Source organism: Dendronephthya gigantea, unplaced genomic scaffold, assembly GCF_004324835.1.
Source record: "Dendronephthya gigantea isolate DGI-Jeju-01 unplaced genomic scaffold, DenGig_1.0 000075F, whole genome shotgun sequence".
In the NCBI taxonomy this organism is placed as follows: Eukaryota; Metazoa; Cnidaria; class Anthozoa; order Malacalcyonacea; family Nephtheidae; genus Dendronephthya; species Dendronephthya gigantea.
The window spans coordinates 736,630-762,895 of NW_021163085.1; the positions used below are offsets into that span (position 1 = coordinate 736,630).

The 26,266-nt window shown below is 36.6% G+C and overlaps 1 protein-coding gene across 1 annotated transcript; it reads left to right on the forward strand.

The window, feature by feature from the left end:
- Nucleotides 1-21,275: 21,275 nt before the first annotated feature.
- Nucleotides 21,276-22,363, forward strand: LOC114531849 (piggyBac transposable element-derived protein 4-like). The gene is made up of 2 exons (XM_028553456.1): nt 21,276-22,188; nt 22,290-22,363. Exons 1-2 carry the CDS (start codon nt 21,276-21,278, stop codon nt 22,361-22,363), a joined length of 987 nt encoding a protein of 328 aa, XP_028409257.1.
- Nucleotides 22,364-26,266: the final 3,903 nt, after the last annotated feature.

A 26,266-nucleotide genomic window follows, 5' to 3' on the forward strand; every position in this document is an offset into this window, starting at 1 on the left:
TATCCCAATATTACTCAGGATAGTTACAGGAGGACGGTAGTGAAATTGGCGAGATGGGACTGATCACCCCACTCTAGGAATCGTTCAAGATCCCGAACATGAATTAGCTACTTGTATTAGCATAAGAACTATCCTGTATTAATTTATAGAAATAGGGATTTCATTTAGAGGGGGAGAGTGTACCCCACCGGAATTAGACACGGCAACCGGAAAATAAATACCGGAACTTAGTTAATAAGTCTGACGTAACGGCAAAATGCCCGGATATAAAACACATGTTTTGGACGTTGATACGAGTTTTTTAGATGTAGTTATCAAAGTCAAGCGCTGGAAATACAAGAGAATTGTAAGGAAATAAACATAAGTTTTACACCGAACCCATGTGGAAACTTGTGTAACATTTTTTTTTGGCACATTTTTCCTCACTTGGTTAGCTGCTGCAGCCATGATTGCTTTGAAAGCATAACGCTGTAAATTGGGCAAGTCTTCTGAAGAGCCAGAAGAGGAAGCTTCATCAGGTTTTTTATGAAGAGTAAAGAATCTCATGCTAAATGTTTTTATTTTATCAACAATATCATGCAATGGATCCCCTCTGATTTCTTCTTTCATTGCAAAAGATAATAATGCTGATCCGAATGAAAGTTCAGGAAACTGGTCACAAGAGTATAGTTGGTAACATGGATAGAAACTACTTTCTATACTGCTATGTAAAGATGCATAGCTGTATACAGCATGTTCAGTTTCAATAAAATTCCGTGGCATTAACAAAAACTGTTTTATGCTGTCAGTGTTGTCCACAACCCTGACAGAAAATTTGTTGGGCATACTTTAATAATAGTACTGTAGTTTACATTGTGTATTTGAAAGTTCAACTGAAGCTCAGTAACAGCTACTAAAAGAACAAATTGTAAAAAATAATATCACCAATCTAGTGTCAGTATTGTTGTCAATCAAAGCACTTGCCTTGAGATGTGGGCCATTCTTAGCTTTTCAGCTAATAGCTCTCCTGTGCAGGAAACCTTGACAAGTGAACTGGACTACATCAAACTAGTTTTTGCTTTGTTGACTCCCTACTCACAAGTCTTAATACTCCATGCTGTCTACTTTTCAAACATATTAACACTATATCTCATTAATACATGGAATCTATATAGAGTAAACACTGTGAAGAAACAACTGCATCTGCATTGCAATACAGAATACAAAAAATATACGACAAATAATGAAAAATATATCAATCACAGATATTATGTGGGATTAAAATATCCAGTTAAATTCTTTAATCTTAATCTATTTTAAAGGTGAGATTTTTTGTTCTTGGAAATGTTCTCTGTTGAAGCACGAGTATTAAATTATATATTTAAATTTCAACAAATGTTATACAAGGAACTCACCATGCCTTCCACATAGAATGAAAGGCAGCGCTATCTTGATGCTCGCGACTTCATGTTAGATCCTGGTTGCCTGCATTGCAGCCTTGCAGGCAGCCTCAATAATAGTCTTGAATAATAGTTTTTGTTCAAATTTTTGCTTTTATATATCCTATTTATTATAGAATAATCAATCTGTCATGTGAAAATGTTCAGACAATAAAAAATGTGAAAAAACTGAAAGCTTTACGTTGTGCGAAAAACACATGCGGGGTTACGCAGGAAATTGTTGTAAACTTTGAAACTAAATTAACTATTCGAGATATTTACTATGTTGAACTGAGTAGAGTTACAACTATAGAAGGTCTTTACATAACGACCTTTGTGAAAATAAAATGGCAGTAAATAAAGATGTGCAAATGGAAATGGAAGAATTAAGAACTCAATGCAAACTTGATCTTTGTATATCACCAATATATAGAGCTGATCGAGTTCCATTAAAAGTTTGTTTTTTTAATGCTCAATAATTACATGAACACATAAAGGATGTATGCAATTATTTGAATTACAGAAGCAAGTATACTGATGTAAGTATATTTAGTGAAAAAAGATTTTGCTCTAATGACACTAATGATAACTATGCCATTAATGGGTATGAATTATATAGAAATGATGCAGAGGCAATACCAGACCATTTACTTTGACAATATTTGGAGGTACAGCTGTCTACAGTCGCCTTCATTATTATCCTGGTTATCTTTATAATTTAAATACAAATGGAACTGAAATAACAACTTTAAGGTTTACAGTGTTTCAACAAATTACCATTTTTGCAATTTATCACTCTCTAAGAATACCACTGGCACAACTATGTAATGCATTGAAAAACATACTGAGCTCTTCACCAACTAAGTGCATAAAACATATTCATTGGTGATTTCAACCTTAAGTGTTAAATGAACAAGAAAAAACTCCATTGTACAATTTATTTGTGGAGCAATTTGACTACAAACAACTAGTAAGCTCATATACAACAGATAACAGAACATGTATTGATCATATATATGCTAATTTATCAGATTCAAAGCTCAAGAAATTCAAATACCAGAAGCACATGTATTAGAAACATACTTCTCAGATCACAAAGCAATTTATGTTTTAGTCAATCCTTTCTAGTATCTATAAATTAATAAATTTAAACCAGTTACATGCATTAATTTCTTTATGAGAACAAGGAAACTAAAAAAGGCAAATGTAAATTTCCTATATCTTGGATAATTGATTTCCATTATCTTTTGCCAGAATTACCATTAAAAGTAAGGTTATTTTTTTGACATCTAACCTCATTAAAAATCTTTTCCATTTTATTTCACTTTTTTATAATTATAGCAGCAGGAGCAATTTCCTTTAAAGTAAACTTCAAGGAACTAAATATGCTAGTGGAAACACCACAGATTCACATACCAGCATGCTCAACGAATCATGTGACTATCATCCATAGAGATTATAAATAACACTAGAGGGGTCATAGAGCCTGATAGAGGAGAAAATGGGGGGCAAATTAAAGTCCCGGATGTTCACTCATTCACGATGTCCGAGGCCAAAATATGTCGTTTTAAAGGAGTTTTTTCGGTTTCTAAATGATTTTTTTTCCTAAAATATCATTCCAGAATGTCTAAATTAGTAAAACCAGTTTCAAAAATTGAATTTATCAATAAAAAATAATAGCATTAATCAAGTAAAGAACGTTAAACTTTTGGGAGTGACATTAGACGAATCCTTGAGTTGGAAACCTCAGTGTGAGTCAGTCCTGAAAGACTGCTCCAAGGCACTTGGTCTATTATACAGATTTTCCAAATACATACCAAGAAATACTTTAAAGTTGATTGCTGAAGCACTTGTACTGTCAAAACTTAATTATTGTTGTACAGTTTGGGGTTTAGTATTAAATCAGAGTTCTCTAAACGCACTACAAGTCCTCCAGAATAAAGTGGCCAGATTGATAATTGGCTGTAAAATTGATGAAATAACCAGGAAGGAACTACATCAAAAATTGAATTGGTTAACTGTGAGGCAAAGGATTTATCTTAGAACTGCAACTATTCTACACAAATCACTGTATAGTGGCCAACCTTTATCTATTTACAATCAGTTACATTATTTTCATATTTTACATGACTACTCTACAAGATTCTCATCAAGGTGTAAAGTAGATAATATGTTGCTTGAGAAACCCGTCTGTAAGAAGAAAACATTCTTAGCTAGAACATTTATATATAGAGCCATTGAGATTTGGAACAGTTTGAACAAGAGGATTAAGGATATTGGTTCTACAAAAAAATTTAAGTCCTCTCTCCTTGAGCAGATTAGTTGGTTCATTTAATTTTATATTATAATAATTTAGTAGAATGTTAAAATTGTTTTTATATAGATAATATAATTTATTATTTGTATTTATTATATTACTATAGATAAGACCTTGTGTAAACTAGCACTAGCTAACTAAGGATCTTTTTAATTACAATTACAATTACAATTACAAAAAGCACTGTTTTTCCTTAAAAACCAGCAAAGCGACCTAAATAACGAATATAATTTTTTTAAACTGTTGTTAATGTGGTTGCTAAGGAGGCATTGATCTAGCCAATCAGCGCTTGGCTTAGCATCCGAGACTTGAATTGGCCCACCACTATCGCGCTCCCTTTTTTGACTGATGTTTCTGATACCAATGCCTCCTCTAGTGTTATTTTTAATCTCTATGCTATCATCGATATGTGCTGAACAAAGTAAACAAACAGGTCTTTCATTTGTGGTGATCGAAGAGACAACAGTGGCTGAGAGAAGAGGGATTGAACAGTTACCACTTTCTATAAGGTAGGACAACATGGTAACATAGACAAGTTTTTTGAGCACTTTTTATCCTACTATAACTCTTTGATGCTAGTAATATTATATAGTTAGACTGCTTTACATGATGCCCATATAATTTGAAAACGGTATACAAATAGCAAAGGTTCGTAAAAATACTGCCTCGCTGTTGTGTTCACTGGAGGCTGGTATAATATATTGAGAGTTTATAAAGTGATATTCCTTGTTCGATAAAATTGAATGAAAAGGCACCCTATTCGATTAAATTTAAGCTTCACATGAATCCATGGTCTAATAACAGCGCACATGTTTAAACGCTACTGTTAATGTTCTGTTTTCATATGTTGCCAAAAAGAATCACGTTTTCATTTTGCGCTGTTTTCATTTTATGCTGGTATCGCAAGGCCAAAAACAGCATGTTTTGTTTCATTTTCAAATGAAAATGACATCATGTAACTGGGGCCTTATGGGCTATAAAAAATTGTAAGACAAAGAAAGCAAAGGTATCAAACCAGCAGCAAGGAAAAGATTTTCTGATGCAATTGAAGAGTACACCATAACAAAAAAAGCGAATAATCGAATAATACTTGCACAGATTTTGAGTATAACGAGCCATTTGGCAGTAGTTTCCCACTGTATCCCGAGTAAAATCAAAAGATGTGTATGAGATAGTTGATGTGAAAATAAAAGTTGTTACAAAGCAAGAAAACAAAGAAGTCATCACACGAAATGACAAAACTATGTCAAAATCAGATTGTTTGATATATTTGATGAAAGTGATGCTATACTTTTTTTATGGAAGAATATTATTGATAAGGTTACAGCAGAAAAAACTGTTCCATTTTAAAATCCGCAGAGTCTGTGTATTTGAGGATGAGAAATACCTGAATACAAATGAGTTCACTGCCTTTTAAGAAATTGATGACTTGGAGTCAATAAATTTGACCAACCCTGAACTACAAACCAACATAAATAAAGGTAAATTATAACTGTGTCATTGAAATGTACGTCATGTTTTGTTTGCAACAATACTCTTGATGAAAAGAAAGTTGAAGATGATATAATTTCGATATAAGATAGATGACTGTCTCAGCTGCGGCAGGTACAAAATGCAGACTGCAGACCGCAGACTGAAAATGCAGACTGCAGACTAGAAAATGCAGACTGCAGACTGGAAAATGCAGACTGAAAAAAAACCCCTACAGAAAAGCGTTCGCTGTCTGTACAGAAGATTGAAGAAACAACCCAATCAGATTAGTTTACATCAATTGTTCACATCGTTCCCGCATTTCACCTGCGAACGGGTACTGTTTGGCTCGTGTTTCAAAATATTCTTTGCTATTTTCACATTTTGGCTTCAAAATATGAATAATCCTGGTTTCGCTTCAAACTATTTAGATTATACATATCTCTAAAAATTGGTTCCAAATGCGTGTACGAACAGTTCATACTATGATTGCAATTTTATGACTTTAATTTGCATATAACAAAAAACTCAACCTCAGAACACAAGTGGAAGTGTTGATGCAATGTCGATGCAATGGATGTGTTGATAAAATATTGCATCAATTCATTTCTTCAAGTTGATCATTCATACTAATCCAAATTTCTTTTTATTTCCTGTACGTTTCCTATTGATCTGAAATAAAATCTAATTGGCTCATCTTACAAGTAACAGGCAGTTGATCAATTTTCTATCAAATGAATTGATCAACTCGAGGAAAGGAATTGGAGCAATATTTTATCAACACTCCAATTGCATCAACAGTAATATCACCATCCGAGTCCAACAGATTTTATCGTGTATGCTTACACGTTCATGCATCAAACGTGTCAAATAGTTTGCAAAAAAATAACCACGTTCGTGGAAAAGTATGGGAAGGTTTCATCCCGTGTTTTCGTTAAAAAGTAAACAAACGCGTTAAAATCATCAAGATTCCAGGTAGAACGCAAATGGTAACACTAACTGATGGACTATGCACGACAATGCTTAGTCACGACAATGCTTAGTTGTTCGCATGTTGGAAATTAAATCCAAATTCTTTCTTCAACTGTTCTTTGTGCAACCTTTCTAGATTAACAACGCTTATAGTCACGACAATGCTTAGTTGTTCGCATGTTGGAAATTAAATCCAAATTCTTTCTTCAACTGCTCTTTGTGCAACCTTCCTAGATTACTAAGTACATCTAAATCTACTTTTATATCTGTTGCGGTTATACATTCCACTTTTTTAAGAACGCAACTTTTCTTGACATGGTAGTATACGAATTCTTTTCTTGCACTGATCTTTAGTACGTTGGAACCTCTTGGGTGAAAAGATCTGAATTCTTTACGTCTAAGAACAAAATCCCATGGGGCAGGGGGTGGAGGATCACTGCAGCATCTTCGGAACTTTCCCGTGCAACCATAGCATGTAGTCGCTTTACATTTACTCAAAGACACTAGAGAAAAGATGTCGTCGGAAGACACATTTTCATCGCCAAGAGTACTAGTACGTTCGGTATATCCAGTTACACTTCTTTGCACAGGGGGGTGTCTACGCCTCTGTGGTCCAGGTTTTTTACCTACCGTTTTTGGCGCATCATAATTTATTTGCTTTGACAAATTAGGTGTCCAATTTGAAACAACATGTGATATTGTCCCTTCCGTTTGGGCGACAGCAAGAGTGTGATGACAAATCGATTTCTTTTTAAATCCGTGGCAATCACACTTCAATATTTTCCATCTGTCTCGTCCTGTTACCAAGTGAGGAGAATTTGGATTGCTAAGAGACATGACAACTTTCGTTTTCTCTGTCCCAGGTGCCACACTAACCCCATTCTTTTCTAAAACAATGTTGGCTTTTTTCCAGCTTTCCTGAAACATTTGTGGAAGTCCACTATCCTCAAAAGGGCCAAGTGTCTCTTTTTGGCAATGCAATGTTGGCTGCGGATCTTTGGCCTGATACAGTGCATCAATTGGTTTTATGGCGTTTTCTTTCTCTTTATCTGTCATGTCTATCCACTGTTCGGCGGGAACATGAATGTGGGATACAGCATCAGCTAGTTTGTATGGACCCAAATCTATGACTGCACGATGAACGTTCCTTCGGCATTCTTCTACGATTTCCTTGTAAACATCGACAACCTGTGATAAAGAACATGTGGTACTAGTGTTACCAGATGGTTCTGTATCTCTTTTAATTTGTCTGATTCTCTTTTTGATTCGATCATTCATGCTTTCCGATGCATTATTATAAAAAAAGTTATCCTTCAGCCCTGCACTTCGTCTGACTGACAGCAGCATTCTCTCTTTCATTGCATCAGCCACGTTACGGTTGAAGTATTCGAAAAACTTCGGATCTGTTGTTTTTCGTGCTTCACACTCTCTCTTGTCCCAGTTATTTCGCAGTGCGAAAAGTTGGCAATCAAACTGTTCTTTTGACATGCAGTCAACCAGACCCTTCTCTCCATTTTGGTCATCACCAAATATATCCTTCAGAAAACTACTTTTAGCTTCTCCGGTTATACCAAGGTCTTTTAGCTTCAGTTTTATGTTATCTTCAACATGTTTTTTACAGGCTAATAAAGAAGCAATAGGAAATGTTTGACAAAATCCCTTGTCCATTGCGGGATCCCTGTCCGAACCAATAGCCATGATGTCAATAAGACCTCTGTCACATTCTAGCAGTGTATTGCCAAAGTACTGAAATGTCTTGGCATCTAATTTGTTGTGTATCATAGCTGGACCAGGCAAATGGGGATGACCACCTGTTTTACGATCGATCAGATTCATATGTTGATATGTTGTAGGCGTCAAATAGCTTGAATTCGAAACGTTGTAAGTTGTATCAATACTTAGTACCGAAAAATCTTGTGGACGACAGCAAAATGTCTTAATATCTGCTACCTGTTCTTCGCTTGTAATTACCATTCTCAAATTAGGAGATACTTGGACACTGCGTATAAAACTGTCTTCGTTACCTTTATCGATTAGTTCTGCCAATTCGTCATTTTTTCTCGGTTGCTTTATCTTACTGCGAGCATACTTTATCTGCCGCGAATCTCTTGGAACGTCTGACACTGCACTCATTCGTTTCATACCACCTCTCATCTCGAATGTTTCATCAAATATTTTGGATGGACCTGCAGCAGATCGAATGGTTTTATTCTTTATTATATCTCTTGTGCTCGCTGCTGTAGGAATGAATGGCTTTTTATTACTTTTGGCATTGCCATGTGGTGCTATATCTATCCGGCAGGGCTCTCCATCAAATGCATATTCCAAAAACACCAGATCCCCACGTCTTCCGTCTGCGAGGAAAATTTCAGTAGTCCTTCTTTTAAACTCTTTTACCTTTGAATGAACCCAATAGGTTTTCTTTAGAAAAACATTATTACTTCTTAGACTTGGAATATTTCCTTGATGTTGTCTTATATGCGTAATTACATCGTCGTCATCATCATTATCTTCATCAAGGGTGATAACATATCCCTTGTAGCCGTGATTACGGTAACTGCCAAGGTCATCGTATTTGTAATCATCAAAATTCGGCAAAAGTGAAGCGTCTATAACGAAAGTCGCGTTTTCTTGGCAGGCAACAGGTTTCTCTTTGCATATTCTATGGTTATCAGGGTTCAGTTGTAAAATGTTTAATAATTCCGCAGCATCAAAGTCATTTCCTGAGTTGTGAGTATAGAATGGGATATTCTTGTTTCCCTTAAAATACTCAACATTATGGGATGATCTATATTGGAAAACAGAAAATGCTCTTCAATGTATGTACTGTAAATCATTAAATAATTTCAGCAAGATAAGGGTAAATACCCTGGTATTAAAGTACCCTCACCCGCTGACATTTTGGAAGCATAACACATCGAAATTAGCTTCATCGCCACTCTTATTTGAATCAGGAACCTGCAAAATATGCGATTACAATTTTGAAAACCGAGCATTGTCGACTGATATCGAACTGCAGTTATTTGTCTTGTCGGACTTACAGTTAGTTCCGGTGAAGAACTGGATTCATTCTTTATCGTTAAATCGATAACTGCCTATAAAATAAACAAGAAATTAGAAACTGTCAAACAGCAAAACAATTTACTATATTACAGTAAAATACTTTAAAGAACTCATTAACAATTCATGAAAAAAAAAACACAAAAGAGATTAATGTTTAATCAGTATTTGTATCGCCGATACAGATTCGTCTTGATTTGCATAAACTTTAGCTTCGAATTTCTCGGTTAAAACAAACAAAATAGGCAAAATAGTTGGTAAACTAGATTACTTAGATGTATTCGTGTCTTAAGAAATATACAGCATGGGCAGGCGTGTTGTATCAGACATACAAACACTCGTCTTCGACTCGAGTTTGTATCATCTGATACAACACGCCTGCCCATGCTGTATATATTACTTAAAAGCCCTAACAACAGTTTACTTTCATACCAGGCTTTTTTCCTATATATACCATTATTTATATAAAAAAACCAGTTCCAATTGTTTTAGTTACACGTTGTGTACTTGTGTGACCCCCATTTGCAAATTTCACCCTTTGCCCCCCCCCCCGTCCCACGTGTCCTAGATACGCCTACGATGCGACATTCCTGCATACCATAGTTTCATGATAAACTGTATTTATATAAGATATAAGATTGGTTCGATTTGACACAGTTTACAGTATACTGTGTTAGGACAGATATTCACATACTGTACAGTACGATAGGAAAGGGGGTTATGTTTACGAAGTTACTGTCATCATATATCCACAAGATACCACCGCTATACAGAAAACAAAAGAACTTTTATCTGTTAAAAGTTGCCTAGGTATGTATTACAACATATGAGTCCATATTAAATATAGAAAAAAGAACTGGCGTCCTTAAGTATCTTCTTTGTACGTCTTAACCTGCATGCGATGTAGCTATAGATGAAAGCAGTGTAATCACTGCAGTGGTATCCAAAACATTAGTTGCACGACTTGCCTTTTTGTTATCTTCACATTGCGAGTTTGAAATCTCACTTCCAAGAGAACCACCCTACTCTACAGATGATGACACAGTTATCACCTCTGTATCACTACTGGTAGGTATTAACGAGTAACTGTCATCAAACACCTATAACGACATTGATACACCTGTGTTATTTTAAATGACGATGGGTTTTAAAATGATGCGAACCAGAAGGTAAGAAGTTTGTTTGCGCATGTGTTACCGCAGGTAAAAGTACCTTGAGCGCTGTTTTATAGTATATTGGAATTTCTGGAGGATTAATATTCAATACATGGAGTACGTTCTAAATAGGACAGCAGATTTTCTAGCTGTTTTGACTAGATATTTACCTATTAACAGCTATATTTCAGTGCTTTCGAGAAAAACGTTAGTATGAAGTTAATGAACAAACGCATGTATGCAGAATATATACAGTACTGTACCTGTTCTTTAGATCCTGCGTTTTGTTTCCTTTCAACTCTTTTTTCCTGTCTTCGACCTAATTTTTTTCCCTTCAGGAGACAGATAAACAAATAACAGGCTGCATTCGAAATCCTCGCATAAGAATATGCACATTTAATTTTCATTTTCCCAATATTGGTTACGGACGCGGCTGAATGGCACTGACGCGTGTACAACATCTTATCATCTCAAAATTTTTAACACAATATTTTGTAAGTTCTCAAGGTCGTATTTCAGCTATCGTGGTTTTCAGTAAATGATCTATTCGTCTGTAATTGATGACATGAGGCGGGGTGAGGATGACAGTTTCTTTTCAGACAGTATACTAATCAAACTCTTGCACAGTGTGGTTATGTTTACAGTATCACTGTAATCCACCAGTTTATCATCACTAAAACAATGAATCTTGTTAATTCGTATACAGGTATAACCGAATATTATTGACAACCGCAACACAGCTACCTTTTTTCTACGTTTCCTCAGTGTACTAGATACATGTATCACTTCGGCCTCCGAACTTGTAGGCGATGAATAGGTCACCTCTGGATCTGTCAGCTCAGAATCAGTGTTTCTCGACAACTGGTCTTCGTCAGAGAGCTAGAAAAATTATAGCACATAGCTACATCATTACTCGTTTACTGGAAAATATGAATAGTAATACAATATAAAACTAGGTACGCCAAGATTAAACACGCCCACTCGATCTTACTATAGTCAGATTTTGTTGACCGAATACCTGACGATGGCCTACAATTAGTTTGAGCAAATGAAATTAAATATTTAAGACAACTTGTTATCTAAATATCTTCCCCAGTAAAGCTTTGTTTCTCCTACGTACGTTCTAATGCGCATACTTGTAATGACATTTTTTGCCTTCAAGCCTTCAACGTGACAAGTACTCTACAGTTTTAATTTTGCAACTAAAAACTATCGTGAAGATATACAGTATTAAACTATCCTCAAAATATGTTAAAACAGCGGTGTAACTACACTCTCACAAATTTCGTTCTAATTTTGCAAACTCCATAATTAAACTTGCTTACATCAATTATTTTCCCACGAAAGATAGATTTTCCAGGATTATATGTTTCAGTGCCATCCTTCTCAAATGCACATGCACCCTTGTGTTTCTCTAGAAAAGTACATGATTAGTAATGTAAGTCGCACTCTGCAGGAAGCGTGCGGTTCATCTCCTACAAGCATATAAAACTTATACAACTTTTCCCAATTTTGTTCATGTTCTTTCAGTTAATTACCTTTTGAAGTAGTTGTAACAGGTTTAGGACTTTTCAAATCATTCTTGATACCGAGGGTCATGTAGTGGTCACCAGTATATCCAAGCCAGATATCTCTAGTTGATTTCTCCAGAGTAGGACTTGTCGTGGAAAATCTCTATATTCATGTTCAAAATGTAAAAGTCAAGTTTTGTTTTGTCTGATGAAAAGTGTTAGCTTTACCCATATATGTGTAAAACACCCTAATACAGTCCTTTTCTGTTTCATTAACATTAACATTAACATTAACATAATTGAATTTATATTGCGCATATTACCATGCAGATATATTCATATGCGCATTACATAAAAATCTAAGATTTAAATTACAGTTACTATATTAAAGTTATTTACATCTAAAATTAGAGTTCACTTCATAAAAAAGTATAACAGTGTTCAAATTACTATTACCCCATGCCAATCCAAGATGTTGATATTCAGAGAAAACAGGTGTGCTGTAGAAGTAATGACAACATGAGTTGCCATTTCATCTCTAAGTGTATACACTGCTTCTTTCCAAGATGCTGGGCGTTTACCACACGAATAGTCAATGTCTGACAGGTAGTCATACAGATCAGTGTACACCACAACTCCATCCTAAAATGTTAATTTGAACACATTGTACAAAGTAGACTTTTTAAAAAAAGCTAATTGTGTATAAAATGGTTTAATACACTCTTTGCAGATAGAAACAACTGAATTAACCAGATATTTACCAATTACAACAATTTCTTCTAAATATGTTTGCTAACCCGTTGAGGGGCAATGGACCAGATGCACCCTACATGTACTTTGTAGAGCAGTGCATTAAAAACTCCGTTTATTTTAGCTCTGGCAAACAGCCGGGAAATTTGTTGTCACTATGCAGAGGAATTGCTGACACATGTACTATTCTACAAAAATTCGAAAAATTGAAAGAAAAAAAAAACAGGAGTGAAATTTCAAATTATGATTTTGCATTTTTAAGACAGTGATCAAGGAAATTATACATTGTAGGAAAAACTTCACTAACATCTCAAGTATGGAAAGCATCTACATTATCTGCATTTTAATTGTGGATTGTTTCAAAATTCAGGCGATAAATTTACATAGGTACCGGTAGGTGTTTGCTTTTGTGATCTTTGAATATCCATTGGTATTCGCAGATTACCAGTGAGAACTTCTTGGTCTCATACTCTAATGGGTGCCAAAATCGATAATTTTACTGCACTCTTACAAATTTTCCCGTTTCAAATCCTTTCCGAAGCATCCGAAAAAAGCGAGAGTTTTCGGGTCTTTTAAATTTTTTTTTCAAAACCTATGCTGGGGTCACCCATCCAGTCCATTCGTCATCTATTTGAATTTCAAGTCTTCAGCTATTGGTTAAATTTTGTAAAAATGATGCCAGCCAATAGCTGAAGACTTGAAATTCAAAAAGATGACGAATTGGATTGGATGGGTCCCCCCAGCATAGGTTTTGAAAAAAAATTTTTCAAAGGCTCCGAAACTCTCGCTTTTTTCGGATGCTTCGAAAAGGATTTGAACCGGGAAAATTTGTAAGAGTGTAGTAAAATTATCTGTGTTCAATATGCTGTAGTTTTTGTTTTGTCATTGCTATTTGTTTACAAGATATTTGTGGGTTTTTAAAGTGCTTGCGTTAATGGCCAATGATTTGTTTACATTAACACGCTAACGGTTGCCTACCTTGAGAATATAATATTAAACTGAGAAGACTACACGACCTGCATTTTCGGGCTGCCTATGGTGGCACTTAAAAAAGTCAGGGGGAGCAAAAACCTTATATGTTGGGCTATTCCATTTAATATCTGTACCACCCCCCCCCCACTATCGAGGACATGGTACCCAGCGCTTTTGCCCCTGAGAAATTTCAGCCTGATATGCTTACCCTGAGGATTTCCGGCCTAATGATATTGGACGATATGCCTACCCTGAGTGAGGACTTCCAGCCTAATATTCCAGCATGAGTGGAAACAGCTTATGCTTGAAGATTTCCAGGCTGGAAATTCCTTACATCTGAGGATTTCCGGGCTTAAAACTACCCACGACTTAGGATTTCCAGGCTGAAAACAGTACAAACCTGAGGATTTCCAGGCTGGAAATTGCTTACACCCTGAGGATTTCCAGTGTCCTCGATGGGGGGGGGGGGTGTTACACATATTAAATGGAATAGCCCAATCCACGATTCCACACTCATAAAGTGCTAGAAGTTATGTGGTCTAAAAATATATACATTTCACACTCAACATTTCCACCTACAAAACCCAACAACGTTTTACAGTATTCTACCAAGTGAGATGCCCAGAAATCCATAAATAAATATAATATTATTTATTAATATACCTTGTTCTGCACAGGAACAACCTGATGGTGAACCATGTAACTCTGTATCATTTCAATCACATGTTCTTCGCTAAAACCGAGTTCCTTGGCTATGCATTGGTAAAAACATCTGTTTTTTGTCCCAGATGGATTTAACTTTATATAGAATCCTAACTTGTTGGCTGCTTCGGCAATTTGCAAATTTCTGTCAAGGTCTGTCATCTAGACAAAAATAGGTTTTGAATATATTTACATAAAATACATTTCATTATAAACAGGATATTGTCTGCAACATTACAAACGAAACGGTACAATTATAGTATAATAACAAAACAGTACCTTGTTCAGCAGATGTAGATAAAAACAACTTGAAACACAAAACTGCAAAAAATATATTTTTATAGCCTAGCGGCGTAGCGCAGGAAGATACCACGAGGCAAGATCACCGCGAGATCAACACAGTGAAATCAACAACACAAAACTTCCAGTTTGAGAATTCCTCGGCAAAGGTTCTCAAATTCCTTGATTTCGAAAAAAATTCCTTATAGTCATCGCGATTAGCAGACGAACAAGTCAGACGCATGCGCAGGCGCACACTCTAGCTACGGTCACGTAGAGGAGATGCTCAAAAAATCTAGTCTGCGGTCAAAATACTTCCGCTTCCGCGGACCATTATAGGAGAAAAGCAGCTAACTCCATGAACATAGCCTAGGCCGGTGACATTTGAAAACGACGTGTCATTTATAGTTCCAACCCAGAGCTCACAAGACAAAGAAAAACTTTCCTGTCCGTTCCAATCCACGGATCATTATCCTGAGTGGAAACTAGCCTTAACCCGCTTGTGTTTTGATCACTCTTAGTCTCTGACCATAGACAATGAAAGGAAATTGTCTATGCTCTGACTCTGCCATACCTATGGTAGTCAGAATAATTACTGAACAACTACGTGAAACAAAACAACAGCTTGAAAACTTTACAATTTACAAATAACTGCACTTTTTCTTTATATATCACAATGAATAAGCGAACGCTTTTCTGTAGGGGTTTTTTTTCAGTCTGCATTTTCCAGTCTGCAGTCTGCATTTTCTAGTCTGCGGTCTGCAGTCTGCAGTCTGCATTTTGTACCTGCCGGTCTCAGCTGACACAACTCAGTCCTTATAGAAATGGCAAAAGCCAAACTTATTGCTCACCTGTCAGTTCTATTCGAAGACAACAAAATTTTCAAATTTACATGCTTCAACAATGGGATACAAAGTCTGCTAAACACCAACAAAGAAGGAAGAGCTTTATGACTTATACCCCTAGATGAATTGAAGAAAATTATTTTGAAGTCTGGAGAGAGAAAGATGATTGTCTCAACAAGGCATCACCATTAATTGCTCAATTTTTTCAAGCTAGAAGAACTCACAAAATATTGATTAAACAAACTTTGTCATCAGTCAATTCTCGTTCTGTTGGGTAATTTGTGGCTATTTTCAAAGCACATGCTCATCAGTTAAATTGGGCTTAAATTAATTCCTCAATTTAATCAAATAAAAGAACTTGAATAATTCTTTTGAATTAAACATAGTGAGCATTAATTACAATATAATTATTTATAGTTTTGCATATTAAAACCTTGTGTTTTATTGACATTCCTTGTGTTATTTTTCTTATTTAAAGGTTTGGGCTGGTAAAATTGGGTTTAAGAAATTGTTATTCTTTTTTTTTCCAGATCATAGAAACTACACATATAAAACCTAAATGTTTTAATGTGGAAAAACGTGCATTAAAATCACATTAAGTACCTTTGAGTTTTTGCAGCTATCATGAACCTTTTTAAAAGTGGTACTATATTACTCAAACAGTGTTGAAATTCAGTTCCAACAAAAAATTGTTGTTATGTGTTTTAGTATAATATATTTTGGCTGCTTTCATCACTGATCTTGAAATAAAGTACTTTATTTCAAGATCAGTCGATTTCATTTTTCTTGCATAATGATTATACTTGCATTTCATAATTTTGGTGACAAAACAGCAAATCCTTATGCACTTGCTGAGTGCCTATTTTTAGTAATTGTATTTAATTGTGTTGAACTACAGCAATAGTATTTCGACTCAGTGAAAAACAGTTTGAAGGACATGGATTATTGATATTTAATAATTACACTATAACGTAACTTTTTGTTCTAGGGTTGCCTGAGATCAACTGTTGTATACACGGGGTATTATCCCTTAAGAAATCAAGTCGGTCGTCCTATATTAACTGCGACCTTCAGACTGAGACACAAGTTATAAAAGTTGCGTGCTTTGAACTTGGTAAAAAGAAAAGATTAGAATCATTGGCTAATCAAAAGTCGCCAGTGAAGATCAGGAATTACAACATCAGTAAGAAGTATGGCCAAGAAGATGTCGTTATAATGAACAAAACCAATCTAATTCCTACTGTTGTTGATTATGATTATCAGAGCACATAGCTGGTGCTACATATGTGCAAAAATGAGAGTGAGTGTATCATCTCTTTAGATCAGTCTTTTACTGAAGCTTTGCCTTCTGTAGAGACAGCTGTTTCTCCTATTTTGGAAGGGACTGGGAAATTCCTTGGTGTTTCAAATGTGTCACAAACACAGTGTTGTTGCTCTTGTAATAAAAAAGTCATTAATGGCAACTTGTGAAAGCTGCAAAATGGTACAAAAAGCCAAATCATCCAAAGTTTACTGGTACCTTATTATATATGTAGATAAATGAAAACACTCAACAAAGGCTCTGTTTAACAGTTTTTGATTACACTGCAATAAATTACTTAAGATTGATCCAACAGCAGGATGTTTTCGAAAATAGATAAGTGGTTACCTTCCTGTTCAGTTTAAGGCATTGGGTGAGGATTTGGGAGTAACTGGAAATACAGTTGCAAAAATATGGCGAAATTATTGTTTTAAAGACAGACGAACAATTCCATTAGAAAAAGGAGGTGATTATAGCAGAAAGTTATCGGATGGAGATCTTGAACTCATTGAGATGTTAAAAACAACTCAAGGCTCGATTCACTTACGCGAAATTTATGCCACGCTAGAGGATGTCGGTGATATTGAAGGTGGCGTTTCAATGTCAACAATTTCACGGGATATTAAATCAAGATTATTGTCAAAAAAGCAGTATACACGTAAGCGCATTACCCACGTAGCCAAAGAGTGTTTTACGGATAATAACATGATTTACACGCAATTGTTTATTAACTATTTGTCGACGAAAGACCCTAGAAAAATAAAGTTTTTTGACGAGGCTGGCGTAAAAACCCCAGACATTGGCACTCGTTTATATGGGAACGCACCCTCTGGTGAACGATGTGTGGAAATTGCAAAGAAAGCAGAGTCGCCTAATTTTACCCTCAACTTGCTAATTTCCCTTAATGGTCCAGAATATTTTACAATAATAGACGGTGCAACGAACATTGTCAATTTTTTAAATTTTTTTGGGGAAGCATCTCAGTCTGAAAATGAGTCATCTGGTCATCCATGCCTCGAAGTTGGAGACATTGTGGTGATGGACAATCTTGCCGTACACCATTATGAGGGAGGTCTCGCTCTTGAAGAATTTTTGGACGAGATGGGCATTGAACTACTTTATACGCCGACCTATTCCCCTGACTTAAACCCGATAGAGTTATGTTTTAACAAAATAAAAACAGAATTAAATGGGCGGTACTCTCACTCGGTTCGTGAAAACCTTAAATTGGCAGTCGCTGAATCTATCGAAAGAGTTTTTTCTGATGATGCTCATGGATTTTATCGCGCGACTGCTTATCTCTTTCCAGAAGGCTGAAGTTTTAAAATTGTTTATAATGGACATAGTGTGAATCGGACATTCTTTTCAACTTTGCATTTTTGTAATTACATGTAGCTCCTTGTATTCTTGTATGTAATAAAGCCATGATTAACATTCGAAAAGAAACCATTGTTGGCTATTTTTTGTCTGGAATTCGGGAATTAAAAAAATTGTTTTGTCACTATCATCGGTAAACAAATTAGCAATTAGTGTACAAATGTTCTTACACTACAGTAACAACAGTATAATAAGTATAAATAACTCAGTGGAATGGGTACAAAAAGCAACAGTTCATATTTGTAAAAGCAAATTTTGTATGATTATATAGTATACCATATGAATCCATGCAGTGAAATTTATAACTTTTTTGCTTTCTGCTAAGTGCCAAATTAAAAAAATATTGCGAAAACTTGCTGATGACATGTGTAACTATCATAAGAATATTAAATATCAATCATCCCTTATGCCTTACACTGATAGGCAGCCCAATGGCAATTTCAAATAAAAAACTGATAAAACTATTCACCATTGGGCTGCCTATGCTTACACTTAAAGTAATAGACTCCCAACAAAATATAAACAGATATAAGTCCTAAGTAGATAATATATACAGTTGATAAACTTAACGATCGGAATGGTTCGAATGGTTCTAGGCTAGTTTTTCAGTAGCCTAAATATTGTATCGCGTCATGGATATAATTATAAAGACCATGCATGCACTTTACAAATTGCACGCATGTCAATTTCGTATATTAATATTATTTGGCATTAATCACCTCCTTGCAAGTTTTGTGGAGTCGAAAGACTAGAAAGAGAGACAAGCTGTAGGGCAGCATCAGTTTCCTCGGCATTTTTCGTGGGATCTTCGCTAGCTGCGAGAGGTACTTTGTTTACATCATCAGCAAGTGCGATATGTAACTCTGGTTGTGGATATTGAGGCCAAAATTCCTGCCTTGTCATTGGCGTATTTGAGTAAAACATCGAACTTGGTATTTCAGCGTACTGATGTGGGTAAAATATCGGAAACAATTGAATCGGTGCCATTGTATTCGGATATGTCGCAGACATTATGTTCGGATATGTTGCCGCCATTAGATTTGGATACGTTGCTGGAATTTCGTGTGTGCTGGTTTTCGCCGATGGACCAGAATCATACAGACTCTGTTGCAGAGCCATTCTTAACTGTTCCTGCTCTTCGTTTTCATTCGCTGGTGTGCATCGATTTACGTTACTGTTCGTTTCCAAATCAGTAAAATCACCACCTGGAGCAGTGTCATCAACTGGAAACTTTATACCACGATTTTCCAGAAGATGTTTTGCTGGATTTCGTCTTGTTGTCGTCGATCCGCATAATCGTGATTGTTTGACTTGTAAACTTTGTCGCTCTGTGCCAGGTTCTACGGTTTTGCCTTCTGACGCAATATTTAAAATATCCGAAACATTATGCTTCGCTGGTATTTTTCCTCCAAAGTTATTTTTGCAGTACTTTTCAATTAAGTAAACATGTTTACGGAGAAGCCCCCACTTTTTAATCCCTCCTTCTACATATCTTTCAGCATTTTCTCCCAACAAACGACGTTCAATTCTATAGGGCAAGCTTTCGTTTAATTTGCTTATTGATTTTTCTCTGTTTAGTAAATCTTGTTCCATTTTTTCTATTTCTTTCGTTAGTTTCTTTATCGCGCATCTCGTCCCGCGTCCGTCTATTTCGCCCGGATGCAACTTTTCTTCGCCACATTTAAATCCAGACTGCCATTTATCAAAGTCGCAATTTCTTGCTGTATGCCCCAGACGCAAATGACAGTTGCGACAAATATTTCCATCCTCTGCACTTGACTTCACTCGTAAAATTTTCCTTCGTGTCTCACTTTCTTGCATTTCTAACTTGTGCAGTGCGTTTTTCTTGTCATCAATGTCCCGTTTCGCTTTTTGCATATACCTTTGCAAAGGAGTCTCGATAACTTCGTCTGCAGGCACAGAACCACACTCGTTGGCACACGATACATCATCTGATTCATTGTCAGACTGTCTGTAGTCTGACTCGGACAAAAATTGTAACTTTCTCTTTTTAGTGGCGAGTCTTCCAGGCTGTCTCGCCTTGCGCTTTGGAGATGAAATTTTTTTTTAATATCCAGAGGAGTGACAGAATCATCAACTCGTAAACATAAACGGACAATGTTATTGTCTCCACCATTAGTTACCGTCTTACAACAGCGGATTGCATCATGCACATCATTCTGGTTCGATACTGTAACGAATGTATTTTCGTCATCTCGATATTGAATACGTAAATTTGAGGAGTCGTTATAAAAGCTACCAACGTTGGAGTATACTAGACTTTCGAGCGCTTCCAGTGTCAAAGATTTTAACTTTGAAATGGATATTGTAGTGATCTTACATCTTTCGTACTCATGGCCGTATAGAATTTTTATTTGTGCAGACATATTATTTTACGACAATATTTATACTTCGTATAAAACGCTGAACTTTGCTACCAAAAGATCGCTTCGCGTTTGCCAAACAAGAATAAAAGGTGTGTCAAACGTTTGGTTTTAACGGCTAAAACGTGACAGTTGACAGGTTATAAATAGGCGTTACGCCTACAGAACTTCATATTTGAAACGTACACAAACGCGTTTTCGCGCGCACAGTTAACGGTAGCTTGCAAATGGTAGTAACATACATTCTGTTTTTCATTCGCCTTTGTTTTAATTTATTATAAGGTTGACAGTTGCTTGTCGTTTTGCCTGAATTCTACTGTAATTTGTTTTGATTCACAATATAAATATTCGCACATTGATGTCAAAATTTTCGTTTAGCATATCCTACAACGTGCGATATACAGTATTGACTATCAAATCACATTTTAGGTATATTGTTGATTGTTTTGCCTGTTTGGACTTATTTTACTGAAAAGCTCAGTAAAAGCTGGAATTTAGTGTTTAACCCATTAAGTGGCATTGCGCCCCCATGCGCCCTGGAATTGGCAAGTGGGTAAGTGGCATTGCGCCCTCATGCGCCCTGAGCGACGCTGTATTTCTATTGGTCAAATATGAAAAACATGCATTGTTTGTTGCCTAGCAACTGATACCTATAAAATCCCCCGAATCCGGTCTTTCAAATGAGACCTCGTGCAAGCTTGTACAAGTAATATTGTCCAAGTTACGAGTGTTTTAAACCGTGCTTTTGCGAAAAAAATTGAAATATGGCTGAAGCGCTTCGTATGTTCGATAGTAGCGAAGAAGAAGAAGATTTCGAGGGCTTTTTGATCGACGAAACGGTTGAAGAGACACGGCCAATCGCAGCGGGAACATCGGTGATTACGTGGCGAGAAATAGCGGGCGAGTCAGACGAAGAAGAAGAAGATTTTTTCGGTTTTTCGGACATCGAAGTAGAAGAGATTGAGAGCGATAGCGAGAGTGATAGTGAGATAAGTAGCGACGATTTTATTGATATTTTTGAATGGAAAGATAGTTTAAGTAGTGTAAATGTTGAAGACTTCACTGCCGACTTTGGTCCTTGTCATGGGTTGGGTCAAGATGCTACCCCTAAAGACTTTTTCGACTTGTTTTTCGGCAATGAATTTCTTGACCATGTTGTGCATGCTACTATTTCCTATGCTCGTTCAAAAGGTGACCAAAATTTTTCGACCGTCCGCGATGAGATGTCTGCATTTTTTGGATTGAACATTTTAATTGGCATCAACCGCCTACCCAGAATCAGTCTCTACTGGGATTCAGATATATTTTTGGGAAATCCTGGCTTCAAAACTACAATCCCTTTGAGACGGTTTTGGATTTTGAAAAAGTATTTTCACATTTCGGACCCGCGGCAAGAAAACGCAACCGATAAACTTACAAAAATTCGGCCTCTGATTTCAAAGCTCGAAAACGCTTTTCAAAATGCTTATGTACCAGGAAAAAATATTTCGATTGACGAAGGTTTGGTGAAATTCAATGGTCGTTTATCTTTCAAGCAATATATGCCTAAAAAGCCAAACAAATTCGGTATTAAAGTTTGGATGTTAGCCGATTCGGATACCTACTACGTGCCGCGTTTTCAAGTTTACTTAGGTAAACAACAAAATGACAACGAAAATGATGCGGAAAAGGCGCAAGGTCTCGGTTTCAAAGTCGTTGATTTTCTGGGAAAACCCTACTTTAATGATTACCGACATTTCTTTTTCGATAATTATTTTTCTTCGATCTCCCTGCTTCAGCATTTGTTGGAAAACAAAACTTACGCATGCTCGACCTTGCGCCACAACAGGAAGAACTTTCCTGTCGATTTTAAAAACATAAAACTCAAGCGAGGTGAAATTAGAACTAGGCAAAATGGTAATTCGGTTTGTTTGGTTTGGCAAGATAAGCGCTTAGTTACGATTCTTTCGACCAATGTCGATCCCGAGCCCCTTTTCGGCCTTTCGGTTTGGATGAGCGCACTGGAAAAACAAAAGCCGTGCCGGAAGAAGAACGCAAAAAACCCGCCGTCATATCTGTTTACAATAAGTATATGAACGGCGTGGACGTAAACGACCAATATAGGAGCTACTACCCTGTCGGATCTCCATCAAAAAAATGGTGGAAGTATTTGACTTGGTTTTTCGTTAATATTTCAATCGTAAACGCGTATATTCTCCAAAATTTGCAGACTGATCGACGCAATCGGTTGAAACACTTAGAGTTTCGGCTTGCCCTGGCAAGGCAACTTATTTCGACCTATAACGGCTACAAGAGAATTTCTAGCGGTCCGACTAGCCGTAAAAAAGAAACTCCTGTGGGTCAAAATGTCAAAGGCCATAGTTTAGTGAAGTCTTCAGAGCGAAAACGAGCGTGTGTGATGTGTGCGAAAGTTGGAAGAAAGCGTGCGTCGGGTAGAACTTTTGAGAGCGTTTATAAATGTGCTCAATGTAATGTAAACCTTTGTAGATTAAGAGCTTGTTTTAATGAATGGCATGAATAAATTTAGTCTAATCTATAGACAAAATCTTCTATGGTTTTTATCTTGTTTTAAAAAAATAAATAGTTTATATAAAAAACAAAAAACTGGCCTTTTGCCAGGCAGTTGCCGAAAAAAGAAGCCCTGAAATGCAGTTCTTCTGAAAGCCGCGTTATAGCACGCTAGTAAAATCTCAGTATTTTTCCCTCAGAGGCTTACTTATTTTACTCAAATTTATATTATATCAATGATGAATTTTCTGTTAATATAATGAGCTCAAAATCAGTGTTAGACAACCTATATTTATAGGTCAATTTCGGCTATAAATATTTTTTTTCTTTGGTGCAAAAAACTATGCCTCAGAAGTCACAAAATAATTTGAAGCAAGTCAAAAATCAACTCTTGAAAAAAACCTTTTTTTGATTGTTTAGCAATGCAAAATCTTTTATATTTAAAATCCAAGCTTTAGAAGTATTTTTAAATATAAAACTCAAAACAAAAATTGTTGAAACATCAAAATTTTAGGGAAATCTGGCTTTTGAATATTCATTACCCAAAAATAGCCAAAAAAAGTTTTAAAAATCAGAAGATGGTGTAAATTGTGCTGTCTTGAAAATAATTTTTTAATGGATGTTTCCCGTATCATTTAAATAAAAATGAAACCCTATATATTAATCTAAATGTTTCCTAAATTTCAAGAGGTTTTATTAATTTGGCAATGAGTAACAGCCATTTTTGTGAAGGCAGTCATTAATTCCTAAAATCGGCCATATTGTTTGCAACTTAGTGGGGTAGAACTATTGCAACAGTCTGCAACTTAATGAGTTAAAATTAAAAATGCAAGTGTTATGTTTTACATATTTGTCATTGCAGCTTTTGTTTCGTTGTTGCTTGCCGCATGTAAATACAGTAAACAAGTAGCAATTCTTTGAAGGAACTGATTATATCTTCGATTTCATTTGCACCTCTGTGCTTGATAGTATTTCCTATTTTATATTATTGTTAAACCACAGCTTAGTTTGATAATTCAAGTTTATTTTTACATCTTTGTCATTGAGCCTTGTGTTTTATCGTCATAGTGGGTCCGGGCAATCTGCCATATACGAAAATACAGCAAACAAGTATAGCAATTCTTTGAAATGTTTAAAAACGGATTGTATTGTCGGTTTCATTTGCACTAGGTTACTGTGTGCAAACATTGAACATAACAAACAAGCTTATAGAATCTCGGTAAACAATAAGAGCAGGTTTCATAGGGGAAGAATTAGTCGACCAAATCATGCAAATGGTATAAAACGCGGAGGCAGACGGATGCAAAGTAAGTCACGTAACGAACAGCAAAGTCGAAGCGGTGACAAGTCCTGCCGGAATTGTGGTAAGGACATCCTGTCCTGCATATCGCGCCACGTGTTACAACTGCGGAAAGCTCGGGCATTTCAAAACAGTGTGCTATTCAACGTGTAATGCGGCAACTGATAAGGGTAAACAGCGAATACAGGTAAACAAGGTTGTAGAAAGCGAATCAAGCGAGACAAGTGACAGTGATGATGCGTATGTATTCTCGCTTAGCGGGAGATTAAAGTTTAATGATGAACCATTATTTCGGGTCAAAATAAGTGGGGTGTCTATGGAAATTATTGCAGACTCTGGAGCGTCTATAAACGTTTTAAATGAGATGGACTATCGTAAGCTAGGACCAAGCCCGCCGCTAGAGCGATCTAATGTGAAAATCTATGCATATCAGTCAGCTAAGCCACTTCGAGTACTTGGTAAGTTCGAGACGACAATTGCATCTGAATCCAGAGTTACTCGAGATAAATTTTACGTAGTAGAAGGATCGGGTAGTTCCCTTTTGAGTTGGAAGACATCACAGCAGTTAAATCTCCTTCAGTCAGTCCAGTCGGTGACGAGAAATGCTGGTGGAATAGACTGTCTAGTTTATGAGTATGACAACTTATTTAAGGGCCTCGGGAAGTTGAGGAACTATAAAGTACAATTACATATTAATGAGAACGTAACGCCCATAGCACAACCGCACCGGAGAGTTCCGTTTCATGTGTGTAAGCAGCTAGAGGAGCAGCTAGACCGAGACAAAGCATTAGGCGTTATAGAGCGCATCGAAGGCCCAACGCCGTGGGTATCTCCCTTGGTGGTCCATATCTACATCTACGGAAAACCAATAACCATTTATACTGATCACAAGCCTCTTCTTAGCATTTATGGCAAACCTTCTTCAAGACCACCAGCACGGATTGAAAGATGGGCGCTCAGACTTCAGCCGTACCAAGTTACCGTGAGATATATGAAAGGAGACACAAATCCTGCTGACTACCTATCCAGAAATCCGTCCAAGTCCATACGGTCGAGCAGACAAGAGAAAATTGTGGAAGAGTACGTCAACTATCTTGTCCAGAATTCGGCTCCGAAAGCAATTCCGTTGCAAGAGATCGAAATGGAAACCAAGAGTGACTCCACGTTACAAGCTGTACGTGATGCAATAGTAGAAAGCAACTGGTACGACGCGAGTAAACAACCTGGAATTGACATGACCCAGTTTAACTTACTGCAGAGGGTCAAGGATGAACTGACAGTCTGTTCGCAGTATGACATTATTTTGCGAGGAGCGCGTATTGTAATACCGTTTAAATTGCAAGCGCACATTGTTAAGATAGCTCATGAGGGTCACCAGGGAGTCGTTAAAACGAAGTTGTTGTTAAGAGAAAAAGTTTGGTTTCCTGTTGTTGATAGAATGGTCGAGAACGAGGTGAAATCCTGTGTTGAGTGTCTGATATCAACGCCAGAGTCCAAGCAAGAACCACTGCGAATGTCACCTCTTCCCACAGCACCTTGGGACGAACTTAGCGTTGATTTTGCTGAGCTCCCAAATAAGCAGTATCTGCTCCTTATCGTGGATGACTACTCCAGATATCCGGTGGTTGAGGTCGTGAATTCAACGGTAGCGAGAGAAGTCATTCCGAAGATTGACAAGGTCTTCTCGGAGTTTGGTACCCCGAGTGTTGTAAAGTCGGACAATGGCCCACAATTTAATGGTAACGAGGAGTTTCATCTCTTCGCGAAGAATCTTGGTTTTAAGCATCGTAAAATTACGCCTCTATGGTCTAGAGCGAACGGTGAGGTAGAACGACTTGTTCGCACAGTGAAGAAGATTATAAAGACATCGCGTGTAGGAAAAAAGGATTTTAAGCAAGAGCTAAATCGGTTTATGAGAAATTATCGAGCTACGCCTCACTCGACTAC